Source organism: Neurospora crassa, linkage group VII (genome assembly GCF_000182925.2).
Source record: "Neurospora crassa OR74A linkage group VII, whole genome shotgun sequence".
NCBI lineage: Eukaryota > Fungi > Ascomycota > Sordariomycetes > Sordariales > Sordariaceae > Neurospora > Neurospora crassa.
In genome coordinates this window covers 811,188-829,611 of record NC_026507.1, presented here as the reverse complement: position 1 = coordinate 829,611, position 18,424 = coordinate 811,188, and the positions used below count along the sequence as shown (strand labels likewise).

Sequence of the window (18,424 nt, the reverse complement as noted above, 5' to 3'; positions counted from 1 at the left end):
CCGTCTATCTCTGCAGTCACGGTGCTCTCCACCCACAACTTCACTCGAGTTCTAGAACTGAAATCTACCCACCTCGTCCTTTTTCTTCTTTTTCCTTTTCTTTTTTTTTTCCTTTTTTTTTCTTTCTTTGCCTGTGGAACTTCTTTGGTACCTTGGTCTACTTTTGTGCTAATTACCTTGCTTCGTTTTAGCAGGTCTCCTTCCGTTGTGATACTAACACCAGCCCGCAACCAGTTTGCAGTTGTACTCTTGTCCAACTATTTTCGACGCCCACCATCTTGAGCTTCCACTGCTCGCTCCGCCAATGCGAGCACGGTCTGCGCGCTCCTCGACCTCGCGGCATTGCGAGATTCTTCGAGTCTATCTCTGAAACCAGCACAGACAACCTCTTTCAAGAGGAGGACACTGTCGTCAGACATGGTATCCTTTGTACAGCCTCCGGTCCTATATGGATTTGACCCGGAGATCCAGGAGGATCACCCCTTCGACAATGTCTGGTCGGCTGGATTTGTAGCCAAAATCTACACCAATGAGCAACATAACGAGGTCAGGCGATTCATGGCGGATTCGATGGCCATGCAGGAGCTCAAGTATGCCAACAACGTCTTCGTGCTTTTCAGGGCCCTTCGCCGGTGTGGTGAATTCTGGGGTCAACCAGAGTTCTGGAACGCCATGGCTAGAGGCTATAGCACCAAACCCAGCTATGTCAGAGAACTGGTCTACATGCTTGTGGATGCTCGCAAAACTGCTCTCCAAAGGATGAGACGTGTTCATAACTCACCCACTACTCACGTTGTCGATGAGTTCATTGCCTGGCTCGACCAGTACGGGCCTCAGCTTACCAGCCAGAACGCCGGCAGATTGACGGATCCATTACTCTTTTCCACTGCAGCTGGTTTCTTCAACGACATGAGAGGAACCCTAATCAATTGCAACAATATCCCAACCTTCGTCATTGGAAAACCTCCGAGACGAACACGCATCTTGGAGGCTCAACGGAGCCTGTCTAGTGCTTCTCCTCAAGTTCCCCTTGACTCCCAAATGCAACCGAACCAAATTTCGCCGACTCGCTCAAAAACGCCCCCCACAATGCCCGTCAAGACCGAACCGCGAGGTACGGGCTGGGAGTTCCTGTTGGAACCAAACAGGAAATCCGAGCAACAACCGGTACCGCCGCGCAAGCGCTCAGGCTCACCCTTCGCCGAAGACGACGTTCACCCGACCAAACGACACCACAGCTCCGGGCGGTACCCAGAGCAACACTCAGCGCCCCAACATTGGCATCCAGACAACAATAGGTCTCCCTTACGAAAGTCTGATAAAGATGAGTACCATGGATGGCATCAATTTGGAGAACGTCTGCCACCACTAGGCCCGCGCTCTGAAGAGGCATTCCTGTTCCGGCCGCCTACCGCGCCCCGTGCTCAATCCCAGCTTGAGAGGCAGCATGGTCACGATCAGCAACGATCTGATCAACAACGGCTCAGGCAACAGCAAATGGAGAACCAGAAACTCAGGCAGCGGCAAGTCGAAGAGGAGAGGCTCGAGGCGCAGAAGATCAAGGAGCGTCGGCTTGAGCTGCAGAAGCTCGAACAAGAAAAGCTCAGACTTGAAAGAGAGCTTCAGGAGCACCAAGAGTTGTTGGAGAAGCAGCGGCTCGAGCAGCAGAAACTCGATCAACAGAAGCTTCAGGAGCAAGCGAGGCCTAAAGAATGCAGAAGTCTTGATGAACAACAGGGAGAACGAATCCGGCTGCTTGACGAACGGACTCAAAAGCAGGCCCAAGAACACCGGAAGCAGGCCGAAGCGCAGAAACAAGCGGTAGAAGCTAGGAAGCGCTTCGAAGAACAGAAGCGACTTGAGGAGCAGAAGAGACTTGCGGAAGAGCGCAAGAAAGCCGAAGCCCAGAAACGCTGCGAGGAGGAACGCAAACAAGCTGAAGCTCGCAAACAGGCCGAAGAAGCTCGGAAGCGAATCGAAGAACAAAAGCGACTCGAGGAACAGAAGAAGCTCGAAGAGCAGAAGAGACTTGAAGAGCAAAAGAAGCTCGAGGAACAGAAGAGAATTGAGGAGCAGAAGAGAATTGAGGAGCAAAAGAAGCTCGAAGAGCAGAAGAAACTCGAGGAGCAAAAGAGAATTGAGGAGCAGAAGAGAATCGAGGAGCAAAAGAAGCTCGAGGAGCAGAAGAAGCTCGAAGAGCAGAAGAGACTTGAGGAAGAGCGCCAGCAAGCCCAAGCTCGGAAGCAGGCGGAAGACCAAAAGAGATTTGAAGAGGAACGCAAACGGGCCGAAGCCGAGCAGGCCGAAGCCAAGAAAAAGGCCGAGGAAGCCCGGGTACGAATCGAAGAACAGAAGAGACTCGAAGAGCAGAAGGCACTTGAGGAAGAGCGCAAGAGAGTCGAAACTCAAAAACAGGTAGAAGCACAGAAACGCTTCGAGGAGGAACGCAAACAAGCTGAAGAAGCTCGGAAGCGACTTGAAGAGGAACGTAAACATGCCGAAATCAAGAAGCGTCGTGAGGAGGAACGCAAGGAGACGGAAGCCCAGCAGCGACTCGAGCAAAAGAGGCTCGACGAGGAGCGCAATCAAGTCGAAGCCCAGAAGCAAGCTGAGGAAGCTCGGAAGGGACTCGAAGAACAACGCAAACGCGAGGTGCACAAGCAGGTTGATGATCAGAGCAGAATGAAAGTTGGCGAGCAGGAGAGACAAGAGCAAAATTCTCAGAAGGAACGCAAACTTGAGGAGGTGCGCCACCCTGAGCGTACTGATGACAGCAAGAGCATCGCACATCTTTCCAGCTCGACCATAGCAACCGTTCAACCTTCGGCCGCTTCGTTCTTTCTTTCCGGATCCAACCTGAGAATGCGGGTAGAAGAAGCCAATAAGAAGAGTCCGAAGTTGCATCGGTACAGATCCCAGGCTAATCAAGCAAGGAGTCCTTACACTACAACTCGTGACCATCTCTTACTGTGGAATGGGCGCTTGGTAGTGCCCGAGAGTACGCTGCAGATGAACATCATGTCTGACTGTCACCGCGGGCCCGGCGGTGTACATTACCCAAGAAAACGCACTAAGAAGGCGCTTTTTACAAAGTTCTACTGGCCCAGTAGGGGCGAGGACCTGGAGCGCTTTCTCGCCAATTGCCCTGAATGCCGACTTCGCCCAGAGGTCCAAGATCAGCCACACGAAAGGAAAGAGAAAAAGCCTGAGTTGAACGGCTCGGCCTCTACAACTCAGTCATTTGCTCCCAACAAGCAGGAGCAGCAGCGCGATGATTCTAGGACTGCCGATAACACAGGCCCACCGGAGTGCAGTGGCACTTTGCTCAGCACAACCAACCCCCCTGCAGCTTCTCACCATTCCGACGCCGTTGTTCCGGCCCCATTTGTCTCAGAAAGGGCCGACATTCCCGGACTGCGACCTTCACCCCATCCGTCTGTCGTGTCCTCAGACGAAGAAGTTGCCGGGTGGAAAGAGATGGTTTCCACACTCGAGAAGAAACTGGCGGATACTGAAGGGCAGCTTAAGGCGGCTGCCGTGATTCGGCCGCTTGAACGAAGCATTAGCAAGTTCCAGTCGGATGTTAGCGGTCTCCATGGAGATATGAGCACCCTCTTCGACTCATTCCAGGTTATGGTGGACAGAATGGCCTTCGTACAGGACGACATCATGTGCATCAAGGAGAATTTTCAAAGCAAAGAGCGGCAACACAATGGCATTGCAGAGTTCTCCGTTTCCGTAGAGGATGTTAAGACGAGCGTCGCACTGGTGCTCAGCGAAATTTCCGACCTCCGTCTGCAGCACCAGCAGCTGGAAAAGAGGGTTGCGGCAACACCTCTTAGGACTGCTCCGTCTAGGGACTCGGAAGCGCTAATGAATGCCCTGGCTACCATCTCGCAAAAGGTCGACGCTTTAAACAACGAAGTGTCCGATCTGAGAAAGGAAGGCCAAGCGCAACGGGAAATTGCCCCTACGCCTGCCACGAACACTGGCGACCTCAAAGATATCATGGGTGTCGTAAAGACGATTTCTGATAATGTCGACCAGCTCAAGAATGAAGTGATGGACTTGAAGGAGGAGCGTGCTCGGATGAATGACACAGCCGACTCATCAGCAAGCATCAGCGTTTCCGTCGACGCCGAGCTTATCAAAGCACTGTTCGGGGAACAGAAAGCTCTGATTCAGAGTCAGAGCCAAAAACTGGACAGAATGGCGAAGGAGATATCGAGTTTACAAGCTCAGGTGTATGCTTCTGGTAGGACTCAGCCCCAGCCGAAGAGCTTGAAGCAGGCCATGGCGGCTGCAGAAAAAGACTTGCAGCACCATCTCATTACGATGCAGAATTATCGGAACAAGATGGCCGAGCGAGGGAACCCTCCATCGACGGTCGTAGCGAACATGGCCGATATGTGTCAGACGTTGGAAGAGTGCATCCAGTATTCCAAGACCGGACAAAAGTAACGGGACCTGCATTACTTGGCGAAATCGAAATTACGATGCTGTGAGGTCCCGTTGGCATTTTTTTTTACTGGAGGAGTGAATGATCAGTACATATTTTCACGCTGGATTCTCACCGCCGGCAGCTGACTTAAGCATTGATATGCGTTCAGGCATCTCCAGGAAGCTGGCTGGGGCTGTTCGGACGGCTCTTTTTCACGGCCAAGACGAAGTACAGTGTGCAAGGAAACTGAACAACATTTAATGGGCAGCTACAGGTCTCGGTGCTATTATGATGACGCCCTTACAGTATGCACGGAGACGCTGGTCTATGGTCTGCCGACCATGTTACGAACATGTTTAGAGGCGGCCATGAAGACATCATGAAATTACCATACTAGATCTTGAACGCCATCATCTTGGAAGGCCGTAACTAGCTTAACAGAGCCATAAGTGGACCAGACAAGTGGTATATCACACCTAGTTACCAATGGACGACCTCGTTGCTAAATCTTTTGTGCTGGACGGGCTAGGTGGAGTGTTGATGTTCGATCAAGTCAGCCGGGCCGCCTACGAGACAGCAAATGCCAATGCCAGCGACTCGCGAATTGGTGCGCACACACTCCCAAGTGAACTTGACTGCCCTGATGCCCTGAAACACGGTGATGGTTATGAAGATGAATGCTGACTAGGGTTAAAACATGGAACAAAACAACGGTTTGCTTACCTGATGGCGCACCAGACGCCAGACGGACAGAGACGTCAGCAAAACTCAAGTGAAACGGTCAACATCAGATTGACCCAAATGTGATCTATATTTTCTTGAGCATTTTCCTCGCAACGCCGGCATGCCCAGGGGAAAGTCAACGTCGAGACGGACGGGGATGGCTGCAATGACGTCATAAGGGTCGCCTGGGGTCTGGGCCAATCGGCAGGGAGTGTTTGAATGGAGCCCCAACTCTTTTCTCGCTACACTAGCCATTCTCACCAGTTGCCATTTCTGTTGGGAACAATCTCCCTTTGGTTTTCCTTTCTGGGACCATGAGCCGAATGATGTTTCCTTGGTTTGGGATTTTGTAGCATCCATTTTTGTCAACGGTTACATTTTTTTTTTTACCTCTGCACCTGTGTCACGAATTTTCAGGGTCCTGGCTGGATCGACGTCTCCCCACCAAAAAAGAAAAAAATCGTCGGAACTAGCAAGATGTTGTCTCGTACCCGGGCATGAAGCCCTGAACGCGCCCGAGTGATAATATACCTATACTTCAAGCGTCACAAAAGTTCACAGGGCAAAAGCATCAAGGGGTTCAATCAACACCAACCGCTACCATGATAGACAACACCTTCCCGCGCCTCATCTTCATTCGCGTTTGCATCGTCCTGCTCCAATATGCCCCGCTCATCGAAACCATCCTCCTCCTTATCGCGGTTACTCTCCGATACCGTCCATCTCCTTTGACCCCCTACGCAGCGCATATCGCCTCCTTCATCCCTCCTTCGCTCCTCACCATCCTCACCTCCCTCACCACGATTCTCCTCCTCGCAGCCCTTCTCACAACAGAGCTCATCTACATCACGACCCTTTACCTCCCGCACAAGTCCAGCCTTACACACGAAGCTGTACATCCCCCCTTACCCGGGCGCAAGGAGCGAGAAGAGCTGTTCGACAGGGCCTCAGACAGCACGACAGACTGGAATGAGTATCTGAAGCTATGGTTCCTAGGAGCGGAGGTGGAGGAAGTGAAGAGAGAGAACGTTCGGGAGTTCCTGCTTTGGGCTTTCTTTGACCGGAACGGAGAGACAAAAGGGAACAACGAAGACATTGAGGAAGAGCTGGACTCTTATCTGGCCAAGATCGAATCCCTCCTCGGCCGGAAACTCCCACCAGGCCGCGGTACTGCCACTTCTTTGCGGCTGACGTTCGACGCGATCGATACCCGGTACCGCAGCGTTGTTTGGTATGGGGTTATTGCGCTGCTGGATTTGGTCACGCATTTCATGTTGGCGTGGCATGGGTATACGCATTATCGACCATCTCGGTCCCTGTCACCAAAACCGGCGACGTCAACAGCAGCCAAGACACCCACAACAACCCTCTTCCCACCACGCCTCCAACACTCCATCCCCTTGATCCCCTCCAGTCTCCGACACCACACGTCGCCCACCCAACACCTCAGCTACTACCTCCGTCCACACCGATCACGCACCCAAGCGCCCGTGGTGTTCATCCACGGTATCGGCATCGGTCTCTGGAGCTACACCACTCTTCTCAGCTCGCTCAAGACCTCGCACGGTCCAGTAGGGTCCGAAGAAGACGGGCAAATCGGCATCCTCGCCATTGAGCTCTTGCCAATTTCCTCCCGACTTACCGGCTCGGGCCCAGACCTTCCGGCCGTGCTTACCCACGGGGAATTTCTGAGGGAGTTGGAAACCATTCTAGCCTTCCATAACAATCAAGAGGGAGGGGGATTTCCGCTAGATAAGGGTTTTACCCTCGTGACGCACTCGTACGGGTCAACGCTGGTGGCGCCTATCCTAAGGTCCAGCACGCCTTTCCTATTCAACAACCCTGTACTACCCGGAAGTGGAGCGAAGGCTGCGAAGGAGGGCGCAGCAGCAGGAAAGAGTCTAGCGGCCCTGACGAATACACTCATCCTCACTGACCCTGTGTCTATTTGTCTTCATTTGCCCTCGGTAGCGTACAACTTCACGCGCCGCGCGCCGAGGAGTGCGAATGAGTGGCAGCTGTGGTACTTTGCTAGTACAGATTTGGGCATAGCGAGGGCGTTGGGGCGAGGGTTCTTCTGGAGGCAGAATATCTTGTGGAGGGAGGACTTGGAGGCTTTCCTCCTAAAAGGGGACGAAAAGAAAAGGGTGGTGGTTTGTCTGGCGGAAAGGGATCTGATTGTTGATACCAAGAGTGTGAGGGGGTATTTGGGATGGGGTGGATCTGGAGGTCAGGGACTGGGACAGGGAATTGTGGATGAGGACAACGTTGAGTGGGAAGGGGAGGGGAAGGGGAAGGGACAGATGATGCGCAAGAAGATGGGGAATGGGATGGAGATCGTTTGGTATCCGCGGTTGGATCATGCGCAGATGTTTGAGAGTGTGGAGAGGTTGAAGCCGGTGTTGGATGTTATCGGGGGGTTGAAGTAGAGTCTCGATGATTCTCGATACGAGGGAGAAGATAGCAAAAACAAAAACAAAGGGTATATTAACGCTCATCCCACCGCACCGCACTCCTCGCCAGATAGTATCCTAAAGCACACATAAACTCCCTCCCAATAAAAAAATAAAAAAAATAAAAAAAAGGAACAACTCAGGCCCTCGAAGGCGGATACTCAGCTTTCCCCCTTCCCCACCCCTTAAGGTGCACTTCCACCGGATGACTCCCACTGCGAATAATCACCCAATGCGTATCCTGCTCCGCCGACTCGTTCAACGCCTGGTATTCCGTCCAAGCCGGGACAGCAGCAAAGTCACCCTGGTCAAGCTCATGCCGTTCCGGTTCGCTGCCTTCGTCTTTGGGCGCAGTCAGGAGCACGCCGCTGCCCGAGGCGACGTAGATGATGGCGTCTTGTTCGCCGTGGTGGCGGACGGTGGAGTAGGAGTTGGGGGAGAGGATGAGGACTTTTTTTTTTATTTGAGTTAAAAATGGTCAACATGAGTCGATTAGTAGGTAGTAACGAACCCGTTGAGCAAACCTTGTCCAACTTGTTGACCACGGCATCTCGGCTGTAAACGCGCACTCGATGGCTCCCTCTTTCCCCGTTGGCCGTCGTCGTGGGGATGACTGGGGGTATTGGTGGGATTATATCGGATTTTCTGGTGACGGAAACGGAAGAGGGTAGGATCATTGGCAGGATGTCGTCGATGATGGGCAGGAGGGAGGCCATGATGGCTATGAAACCCATGTGAATGCGATAAGTAGGTAGGTAGGGTGATAGAGGAGGGAGGCTGGGCCGGGGGGGGGGGGGGATGAGGAGGTGGGGTCTAGATTTTTTGTTATTCGGAATGGAGAAGCGGGCAGTAGGTAGGTAAACGGATTAGATGAGTGGTTGGCGCTTAAGGCGGATCGAAATGCATCGTGATCTGTGATACAATACACAGTAGAGGTAGTAGTGTATGCGCTGTGATGGAGTGCAACCCCTCCCCTTCCACTTTGTTGCCTGGTGCATGTGATGGGCATCTTGCATTGCAATTGTTAGTACAGTAGCGCTGTATACGGCTATACTTGGGTGGATAAGTGTAGCGCACTAACGAAAGACATGTCGCTGCTATCCCTGCTCGCCATGCGTCTGTGTCCCATTGATCGCCGCGAGATCGCCAACACAGAGGTGGGGTAAGCGGAGCGCCTAAGCACTAACAGCCAGACGCTAAAATATCATGGACGTCGTCACCATTTCAAAGGCCGACAAAAATTCATTTCCATTTTCTACACCACAAGATCTCTGGACGTGTCTTTGTTAGGTATCCGGCCTCTGTTCAGCTACATGGAGGGCAATCTGCCAAACCAGTCGTGGCCTTCGCCATGGCATCACATCCTGCCGTCACCTTCGCAGCAGGGGACGGACAACAACCTCAATGCCGCCCCTGCTGCTACCTCTACCGCCGCCGCCAACGACGACCCCCATCACCGCCAGACGCCTAGGTTACACGCAGAACCGCTGGACCTGGACGCATACACCCCCGAAAGCCATTCCTTCTGCTCGGCTACTACAGAAGCCAATTCGGAGCGCATGGCAGAATACATGGCGTCGCAACAAGGTCGGCATCCCTTTTCTCCCCTCCTCTCTATACTGGCTAGAGTCGATACTGACGAGAGGGACGTCGCAGATGAAGTCAATAGTAGTACCTTCCCCGAACAAACAAGCTCCCTCGTTCGTCTTCCTCCCGAACTCCTCGAAGGCATCTTTGACCACCTCTCTGCCATCGACCTGGTCGCTGTCTCGGCCACCTGCCGTCATCTGCGCACCATCGCCACGTCCGAGTTCCGCTGGCAAGGCCTCGTCCAGGAAAACGTGCCCGGCTACCGAGTAACTTCCTGCTACCCCTACACGTCGTTCCGCCAGCTCTACAAAGCCCACGACCCGCGCTGGTTCCTGCCCAAATACAAGATATGGTTTGCCGACGACAGCCTCTACGGCCGTCTGATCATCGCCCGCTTCGACCAGCGCCGCGGCTGCATCGAAGGCTACCAACTCGTCGCCTCGGTGCCCAGCCACCTCTGGGACGACGATCTTCTCGTTAACGACCACCCGATTCGCAAGCACGACTTCCGCGTGGGTCTACACCTGGATCATCCCGTCTTTCATCTCGATCCCGAAAATCAATCGCCCGAAAGCGACAACGCCACGGTCCGATCCTGGCAAGAACTCGATTCCGAACGCTACAAAGACGACCCTAACAGACCCAAACCACACTTCAAAGTCGAAGTACGCGCCCAAGGCGGCTCCTCCCTGTCGGCCGGCTCCCGCAGCCGTTCCTTCCACACCAACTTCTTCCTCGCCAAAGCCCAGCGTCTGCACAATGTCATCCACGACGCCGAAGATCTCATGGACGCTCACGACGTCCGCGACCTGCTCCATTCCGACCTCAGCCGCTCCCTCTCGCCGCGGGACTACCTCATGCGAAGCGCCATTCCGGGCATTGGAGGCGGCGACGGCCTGCGCAACGCGGTGCCCCACCACGGCATGATGACCATTCTACGCGACAAGTACTGGCCGCCGCCCACGATCGAGGCTCCCCATAGAGTGGCCAACGTGGGGCCAGTGGGTGTGCACGGGGGGTATAACGCCGAGGCCACATCCAAGATTCTGCAGAGCCCGCCTGCCACACGGGCGGAGGTCAGCGACCATGCGTTCCACTTGAGGAGGTGGGTAGAGTTTGGAAGGGTGATGCGGGCGCATATTGGCGAAGAGCTGGTGACGTACTCGACGCTGGACGAGAAATTGTACACACCCACGCCTGAGAAGCCATACAGGGGGATCTTTGTGGGACATTATGGGCCGCATGGGTGCGAGTTCATTTTGATGCATCAGCCTGACGATGATCCGAGCATACAAGATGCAGAGATTGAAAGGCGGGAGAATGAGACGGATGAGGAGTTTCAAAAGAGGAAGCTAGAGTCCAAGGTTTATAAGGGTGGGTTGGCGGGGATCAAGCTTACTGGCGACCCGAATGTGCCCAGGGGGGAGTATACCTTTGTCGCAAAGGATATAGGGGAGGGAGGGTTCGTCAAGGTTGCAGATGAAGAGGAGTTTCGAGGGGCGAGGGTAGTCAAGGCCAAGGGCCATGTGGCCGAACATAACTTTCGGGATGGTAAGTGCTTTTTTTCTGAGTCCTTAGTATCACATCTATTTGCTGGAAGAGCAGGGGGAACTGAAGGGAATGCTAACGACCAAACAGACGACTGGATAGACTGCGACCTCTTTTTGGCCTCCCACAATACGTTGGCCCTCCACTGGCACCGATGGGATATGACGAGCGTTTTTGAGAGGGTCGATATTGACAAGTTCATCGTTCCCGAGTAAGTATGTTTTGCGTAATTACGTACCTTGCTGCTAGCGATGATTTTGTTTTGCATCTCGAAGCCTGTTTTGTCTCGGTGTCACAGCACGTTAATGACTCTACGAGGCGACGGCAGGTTGTTTGATGGGCCATGGTTTATGTTGTGAAGTTGCGGAACGTTCACATACTATATTGAGACTTGATTATGGTTATCGACTGGGTTCCAGGGCAAAGCTACAGGACTGGCGATCTTAAAGGATGAACTGAGTACACATTTGGACGGCGTTGGGGGGTATTTTACTTGGTCAGCTTGATAGCATCCGGATAGCAGTGTATATGGGTCATATGGACCACGGAATTGCAAGTTCAATATGACAACAGCAAAAAGCTGCTACGGTATTGTTGTCTTGTTCCCGCTGTGATGTTTACTTATATGATGCCGCCGACTTCCGAAGACGTTCGTTAACACGGGTCACCGATAACCGCGCCCGCCCCTTATCTCAGAATCAGACCTCTTTTTTGGGCATGGGCGGCCTGCGGCCGGGAAGGGGGCTTGCGGCCCGTGCGCTGCGCGCACAATGGAAAGGGCGCTGCGCGCCCGGAAATTCAAATTGAATCTTTCCAATCTTTTAGATTTGTAGTCCGTATATCTATTCTTTTAGTATATTTAACGGTATTAATTGAAAACGCCCAAAAAAGAGGTCTGAATTCCTAATTAGATAGGAGTCGTAGAAGCTGGGACAAAATCACTAACTTCCCAGCAAGACTCCATAACAACAAAATAAAAAAGGAAATTCTGGAACTTTAATAGGTATAGGGAGAATCTATTCGACGAAACGAATCCAATAGTATAATTAGTTTTTTAATGCGTCTAATAAAAGTGTTAAATTTTTGTATAAATGTAAAAAAATTAGGTGTTGATATATATTAGTTGGCCGACTAGTTATTTACTATAATACTATATTTTATTTTAATTTTTTAAAATTTTGTAAGTATAATTATTATAACTATCTTATCCTCCGAGTGCAATTCGCTTATCTTTACGACGTATTATTTTTTTTCTTCGAATTTTTATTCTATTAGTACTATATTTAACGCTATAAATTCCGATATTAACGCCCCTATTAATCCCTAATGCGTACTAAGGGTTATAAAAAATATTATTGGTAATAATAGAGAGCTTCGAAAAGGCTAAATTTAAATAGTAATACAACTAATATACGAATAAAAGGATATAATTTTAATTATAGTAATAGGCTACGGAAAAAGCATTGTTCTATATGTATTTTTAGCTTTATATAATAAAATCACAATATAAATCGTATTATTTACTAAGCTTAGAGAAAATTAATACAATAATATTACTACTAAAGTGCTAGATTTAAAGTTAATATAGGTAAATAAAGATGTAACCCTAAGAGTAAGCTTTTTGCCCCCCTTTTATATTAGAATCCTACTAATTCGTATATAGAACCAGGATATTTAGAACTAAATTTAATACGGTAATTATACCTATATCCTATTAAACCCAAAACTTATAATAAATATAAAATTTAAAGCTATATTACAATCCCCAAAATTCTATAAATGGATTGGTCTTTTTACTATTAATAAACTATATTACGTATTAAAATAGTACGAATTTCGATAGAAATTTCAATATCTATATACTTTACAGCTATTATTACCTAAGAATATTCCGTAGTTTGGCTATACGGTTACGTTAATTAGAATCTATTAAGACTTTATTATTAAAAAGGCCGGTTTTAATACTAAAAACCTTAAAATTATTAAAACTTCTGTAGATAGACTAAAAATCTCTATTATTATTCAGCCTCTTCTTCGGAATTGCCTTAGAAATTTCTATTGTTTTATTTTTCTTATTAAAGGGTTTATACTGTTAATTAAATAGAATATTCCAAAAACTATTATTTATATCGATAACTACAATAACTTAACTATAGTAAAGAATACTCTTATTAACTATCTATATAAAAACTATAGTTTTAGTAAGGAAATAGGCTGCAAAATTATTAAATTATACGACTCTTTAATTTATCCAACGGATAAAGATATTATATAATAGGATTTTGCTACTAAATTAACCGATTATTGTATATATTTAGCTACCGTCTTTCTAAATATAAGTATAAATCTTCCTAATATTATTCGAGTAATTTAATTTAATATACCTCCTACTCTTAATATTACTAACCTTTAATAGCGTTTTAGAAGAGCGATACAAAAGAAGTAGAATAATAATTTGCAAGGAAAAATATACTTCTTTATCCTATACTAGGTATTTAATTACTTTAGCTCAAATGAGAAGTAACCTAGAAGGCGAATATAAAAACAATAATAATAATAATAATAATAATAACATTTCTATTAACTATATACTCCAAGAGTATCTAGCAGGCTAATAAATGTTATTATATTAATAAATAAAGAAAATATCGCCGATAACGATAATAATAAAGAAGAAAAAGAGGTAGAGTCTAATAATAAATTATTGCTAAATATTAACGATTTTTATTTATTGTACGAATTCTCTTATAAAATTAAATAGTCGAAACCTAACGATAAGGTTCGCACTAAATATTAAAAATAGGACCCACTTTTTATAGAATTTCTCAACGCACTTTATTTTCGGAAGGCTATTCTTAATTATCTTTAAAAACTATATAATAAAGATTTCGAGTACAAAAGGCCTATCCCTACTAGTAAGTATTATAATGGGAGCAATTATACGCTATTATTCGGGAGAATTCTAGTAATACTAAAATATAATTAGAATAAAGTATTTAATAAACTAATAATTAGGTTATTAATAAATAAGGTAGTATCGTATATTAATAATTAGTATAAAGAAAAAATATAAGAATTTATCCCTAAAGCGAATTGAATATTCGAAATTATATTAGAAATACTAATATTAATCCGGCTATAATATATAGTAGGACGTCTTTTTACCGATAATTTAAATACTTATCGAAATAAAGTACTTCCTTTTAATAATATTAATAAATTAGAAGAGAAGCTCCCAACTATAAGAGGATAGGAGTATAAAGAAGAGTATATTGAAACTCTTATCGAATTCTATCTATCTTTAGTAGCTAAAATTTATAAAGATTAGGAAAAAGATCACCCTCGGCTATTGCTATAATAAATCTAACCTCAGTTACGTATTTCTATAATTATTAATAACCCTTATAATTCTTTAACTATATTGCCTACTCGTCTTAGTCTTACTAATTCTCTAACTATAATTATATTACCTATTCGTTCTAATTTTACTAGTTCTTTCTTAACTAATATATTAAATTGTACTATTATTACTACCTTTACTATAATTATCCCTTAAATTCAAATTGAAACTCCTCTATATATTCCTTTAAAGCGTAAGGAAGAATATTAAGAATATTAAAGAAATAATAAAATTAAAGCTCAAATCGATATAGGGATTGTATATAAAGTAGGGCTAACTAAAATAATAAATCTATTAATACTATAAAAAGGCTAGGAAAATATAAATCGCTAATTTAATAAACTTATTAAATTATTATTAACAATTCCTTATTGTAATTAACCAAGCCTAGAAAGACCGTATACCCCCTTTACTAATATTTTAGTATAATTTACTACTCAAATAGCTATATTATATAAGTATAACATACAAATAATTACATTCCCAATAGCAGCCCGGTTAATTCAAAGATTACTAGCAATAAAAGGAAAGGGAAAGAAAAGGTAATTTAGGACCCTAATTTAAGGATTACTAATTTATAAAAGATAAATATAATATAAATATCTATATATTAATATTTATTATTATTAATTCTAAATTATATATTAAAAATTTAAACCGTATACTAAAATGCTAAAATGGGAAGATACTTAGTAGCTTAATTTCAGATTTAAGGGTACAATACTAGCTAAAACATTACTAAATTTAACCCTTTCAACGAAAGATAATTATTATTACGTCTAATAATCCTCCTATACTTCGTAAATACTCTTAAAACGTTTTAATTAATTAATATAATCTATTTCTAATTATTATACTATTACTAATCCTACTGGAAGTACTATAGGGATGCCCGTAGTATAATAGTTAAAGGGACGCCCGCAACTACTACTAGTATAAGTTTAGAAAACTTATATATTTAATTCCCTACTTATACCTTATTTCTTTTTTAAATACTTAATTATTATATTACTAACCTCTCTCAAATCCTTCTTATCTTTAAATTTTAATATTAATTACGTATATAGCCAATCTAAGGAATAGGAGACGTAAAACCGCCGTAAGACGTACTATCTCTCGGTGCCATTAATAATTACTCTACAAAAGGGTATACTATAAGGTATTCAATTAAGGTGTATAGAATAAATTGAATTGAACTCCTTTCTTTTTACTAATTTCTTACTTTTTATTCAATCTTTTACTAATATTATATACAAATTCTAAAGTCTAACTTACTACTTATCTTCAATATAAATATCTTTAATATTATTATTAAGAGTAAAATCCTATAAATCTTCTATACCCTCTTCGAACAACCGTCCACCCTCTTTACTATAATTAATAATACTATTTTAAATAGTATATTCAATTAATTCTAGTATATACTTCTAATTAATTATATTAACTAGAAATAGGATAACTTTATTCTAATTAATTAACTTCTCTATTAAATTTTATTACCTAAGAAGATAAATATCCGGTATATCAAAAGCTTCAAAATTAGGCATTATCTTCCTCTTTATTATACTATCCTTATACAATTTAAGTATATAAGAAATAATATTAATAAATAGATTACTAATAATATAGGTACTTTTTGCAGTACGTCCCTATAATCTTTCAACTCCTTTACGAATAATAGTAAGAATATTAGAATTGAAAGCTAAATGTATAAAGGTAGCCTTAATATTATAAGTAGAATTCTTATTATTCTTAATATTAATAATATATACTCTATTCCAATATTCTAACATTAAATTAATAGGTTTATACTTACTACTAGCAGTAATAGAACGAACTAAACTACCTTTAAAAATAGTATTCCGAAGGGCATCGTCTAAAATATCTTTATAGAGAAGCTATGCAAAGTAGAATATTTCTAGGCTATAATTCTATAATTTTCCCCTATAAAAAATTATAGGGAGAATAGGAATAATATCCCGAAGAAAACTATAATCGCCTACTCGGATTGCTTCGTAAATCGATAGAAGAATTAACACTATTTACATTAATCTATAATAGCTTCAAAATTTAATATTAATTTTTAAAACTAAAGTGGGTCCTATTAGTAGTATAGATCCATCCCCACCGACATCGATATTAATATCGGTATTAATATTCTCATTAATATAAATATTAATATCGGAATATTCCCTAATCTAACCCTATATAGAAAAGACTATATCCTAAATATAATCAAATATTTATTATATAGAAGTAGTCTATTGCCTATTATCGCTATTATTATTATCGTTATTATTATTATTATTAATCGCTCCTTCCTCCTCAATTAATATTCCTATTATTAATTTTATACTATTAATAATTAAATTATTGAAATTTCTATACTTAATAAACTTAAAAATAAGAAATACAAGGACTCTAGCTTAAAACCCATACATAACAAGGGGCATTACTTAGTAGTACTTAATTTTTTCCTTTTTAATATTCTTTAAACGCTAGAAAAAGAAAATATTTAAAGAAATTATTGTAGTAGAAAAGGCTATATCCTTTCCCCCGTCCCAAAAGTATTGGAATAGTATTTTAATAAAATTAATCTTAATGTAGAATAAAGTAAATATAGGAAATATCTATTTCTTCTACTCCTACTATTTGCTAACTTCGATTTTGTAATACTAAATATATTTAATAAAAAACGTTATCTTTTAATCGCTATAGACAAGGATTAAACAATAAATTAACTTAAATTTATTAAATACAAAGCGATTATTCTATAGCTCTTCGTAAATACAATAAATACCTTTAAATTTTCCTTCGTCTTTGTAAATTGCACTAATTTAGAAATTTAATAATTCTAAATACTTTACTTATTTAATAATAGGAAATACCAATAATTTTTTCTTAATAGTAATATTATTAGTAGTATAAAGAAATAAAAACTTGAGGGCGAAATCTATAAGCCAATGGGTAGTAATATTAGTACTTTTATACCTTAGGAATATATAATTTACTACTATCTTCTATATAAATTTCTTAATTCTATTAAATAATAATTATTAAAGGGGGCTATATAATTTAGGGCATAAAACTAAATTAACTATAATTAAATTAACTATTTAATTTTACTTTCTTCTTACTAATTCCCGAACAATATCTTTATAATTAAAATTATTATATATAATAACGCTATTAAAATTATATATTACTCGTTTAAGGTTGTACTTTATTTATTATACTATTACGTTAAGTAATTTATTAAATATTATATATAATAATATAATACCTATCCCGGATAATGTTTAAATAACCCTCCTAAATATTCTAATTAAAAGAAAATAAAGATTAAAAATACGACGAAGAAAAGTACTCTTCTTCTTAATATAGCTAGATATTAATATAATTATAATAAGAACAATACAGCTATAATATTCCTCATCGATATCAACTATTTTAATAATATTTATCGTTTTAAACTGGTTAACTATAAACTATAAAATTATAGTAACTATATTAGGAGTAGTAATTCTAAAGGTTAGCCAAATCTCTTTCAAAGTATTCTCTAATTAAAATAAACTATTTAATTAAGAAATAATAGTTAGTTTATCACCTTAATAAATATTTTCAACCTTAAACTATCCGAAGGATAGCTTAATAAACAAGGCCTATATCTCTTTACGTAGTATAAAAGTAGGGTAATTTAGATTATTAGGTATATTAGTAGTATACTAAATAATAAAACCACTATTATTAAAAACTTCCTTTATATTGTTATCTTCGTCGAAAAAGTTAGTAAAATCTATACTTCTACGCCTAACTTTAAACTACTCTACTATAAATACTTTAATATTAAACAATTTTAACTTAATAACTTATTTCTTTATTATTGCTCTTATTACATACTTACTATACCTTAATCGGAGGCGAACCTAAAAGTCGAATATCTTTTTAATAATATTATAATTATCATCCTCTATAGGCGTATTATTATAATCTACTCTATTATCGACGTTTTACTCTATTTGTATATAATTTAGGATTTAAATATTGAATAGAGTAAAAGAGAAAGTAGATAATTCTTCAATTCCTAATAGTCTAGCTGCTAAAGAGGTACGTTAGTAATATAGTTGTACTTGGGAGCAATTATAATAATATTGTATATAGGCTAGGAAACTATAAATAGATTGCGTATCCTCGTATTGGGAGTCTTCCTCTATAGTGATGATAATGAAATTGATACCGTTGGAAAGCTATAATTTTTGTAATCTGAAT

The 18,424-nt window shown here is 42.4% G+C and overlaps 4 protein-coding genes across 4 annotated transcripts; 3 read left to right on the top strand and 1 right to left on the bottom strand.

Annotated features, from left to right (window-relative positions):
• Positions 1 to 417: 417 nt before the first annotated feature.
• On the top strand, positions 418 to 4,936 carry NCU06935 (hypothetical protein; the record flags this gene model as incomplete). Its single annotated transcript, XM_952909.2, has 1 exon — positions 418 to 4,936. The coding sequence occupies one exon, from the start codon at positions 418 to 420 to the stop codon at positions 4,459 to 4,461; it is 4,044 nt and encodes a 1,347-aa protein (XP_958002.1). The 3' UTR covers positions 4,462 to 4,936.
• A 493-nt stretch (positions 4,937 to 5,429) lies between these two features.
• Positions 5,430 to 7,869, top strand: NCU06934 (hypothetical protein). The gene has a single exon (XM_952908.2). It carries the CDS (start codon positions 5,767 to 5,769, stop codon positions 7,591 to 7,593), a length of 1,827 nt encoding a protein of 608 aa, XP_958001.1. The 5' UTR covers positions 5,430 to 5,766; the 3' UTR covers positions 7,594 to 7,869.
• On the bottom strand, positions 7,757 to 8,333 carry NCU06933 (hypothetical protein; the record flags this gene model as incomplete). Its single annotated transcript, XM_952907.1, has 2 exons — positions 7,757 to 8,067; positions 8,129 to 8,333. The coding sequence occupies 2 exons, from the start codon at positions 8,331 to 8,333 to the stop codon at positions 7,757 to 7,759; spliced, it is 516 nt and encodes a 171-aa protein (XP_958000.1).
• A 534-nt stretch (positions 8,334 to 8,867) lies between these two features.
• Positions 8,868 to 11,338, top strand: NCU06932 (F-box domain-containing protein). Its single transcript, XM_952906.2, has 3 exons — positions 8,868 to 9,204; positions 9,274 to 10,758; positions 10,846 to 11,338. Exons 1-3 carry the CDS (start codon positions 8,931 to 8,933, stop codon positions 10,968 to 10,970), a joined length of 1,884 nt encoding a protein of 627 aa, XP_957999.2. The 5' UTR covers positions 8,868 to 8,930; the 3' UTR covers positions 10,971 to 11,338.
• Positions 11,339 to 18,424: the final 7,086 nt, after the last annotated feature.

What these genes read in the sequence shown, in the direction of transcription:
- NCU06932 (XM_952906.2), top strand. Translation starts at nt 8,931, where the DNA reads ATGGAGGGCAATCTGCCAAACCAGTCGTGGCCTTCGCCATGGCATCAC. An exon ending in ATACATGGCGTCGCAACAAG is followed by an intron (nt 9,205 to 9,273) that starts GTCGGCATCCCT and finishes GGGACGTCGCAG; the next exon opens with ATGAAGTCAATAGTAGTACC. An exon ending in CGAACATAACTTTCGGGATG is followed by an intron (nt 10,759 to 10,845) that starts GTAAGTGCTTTT and finishes ACGACCAAACAG; the next exon opens with ACGACTGGATAGACTGCGAC.
- NCU06934 (XM_952908.2), top strand. Translation starts at nt 5,767, where the DNA reads ATGATAGACAACACCTTCCCGCGCCTCATCTTCATTCGCGTTTGCATC.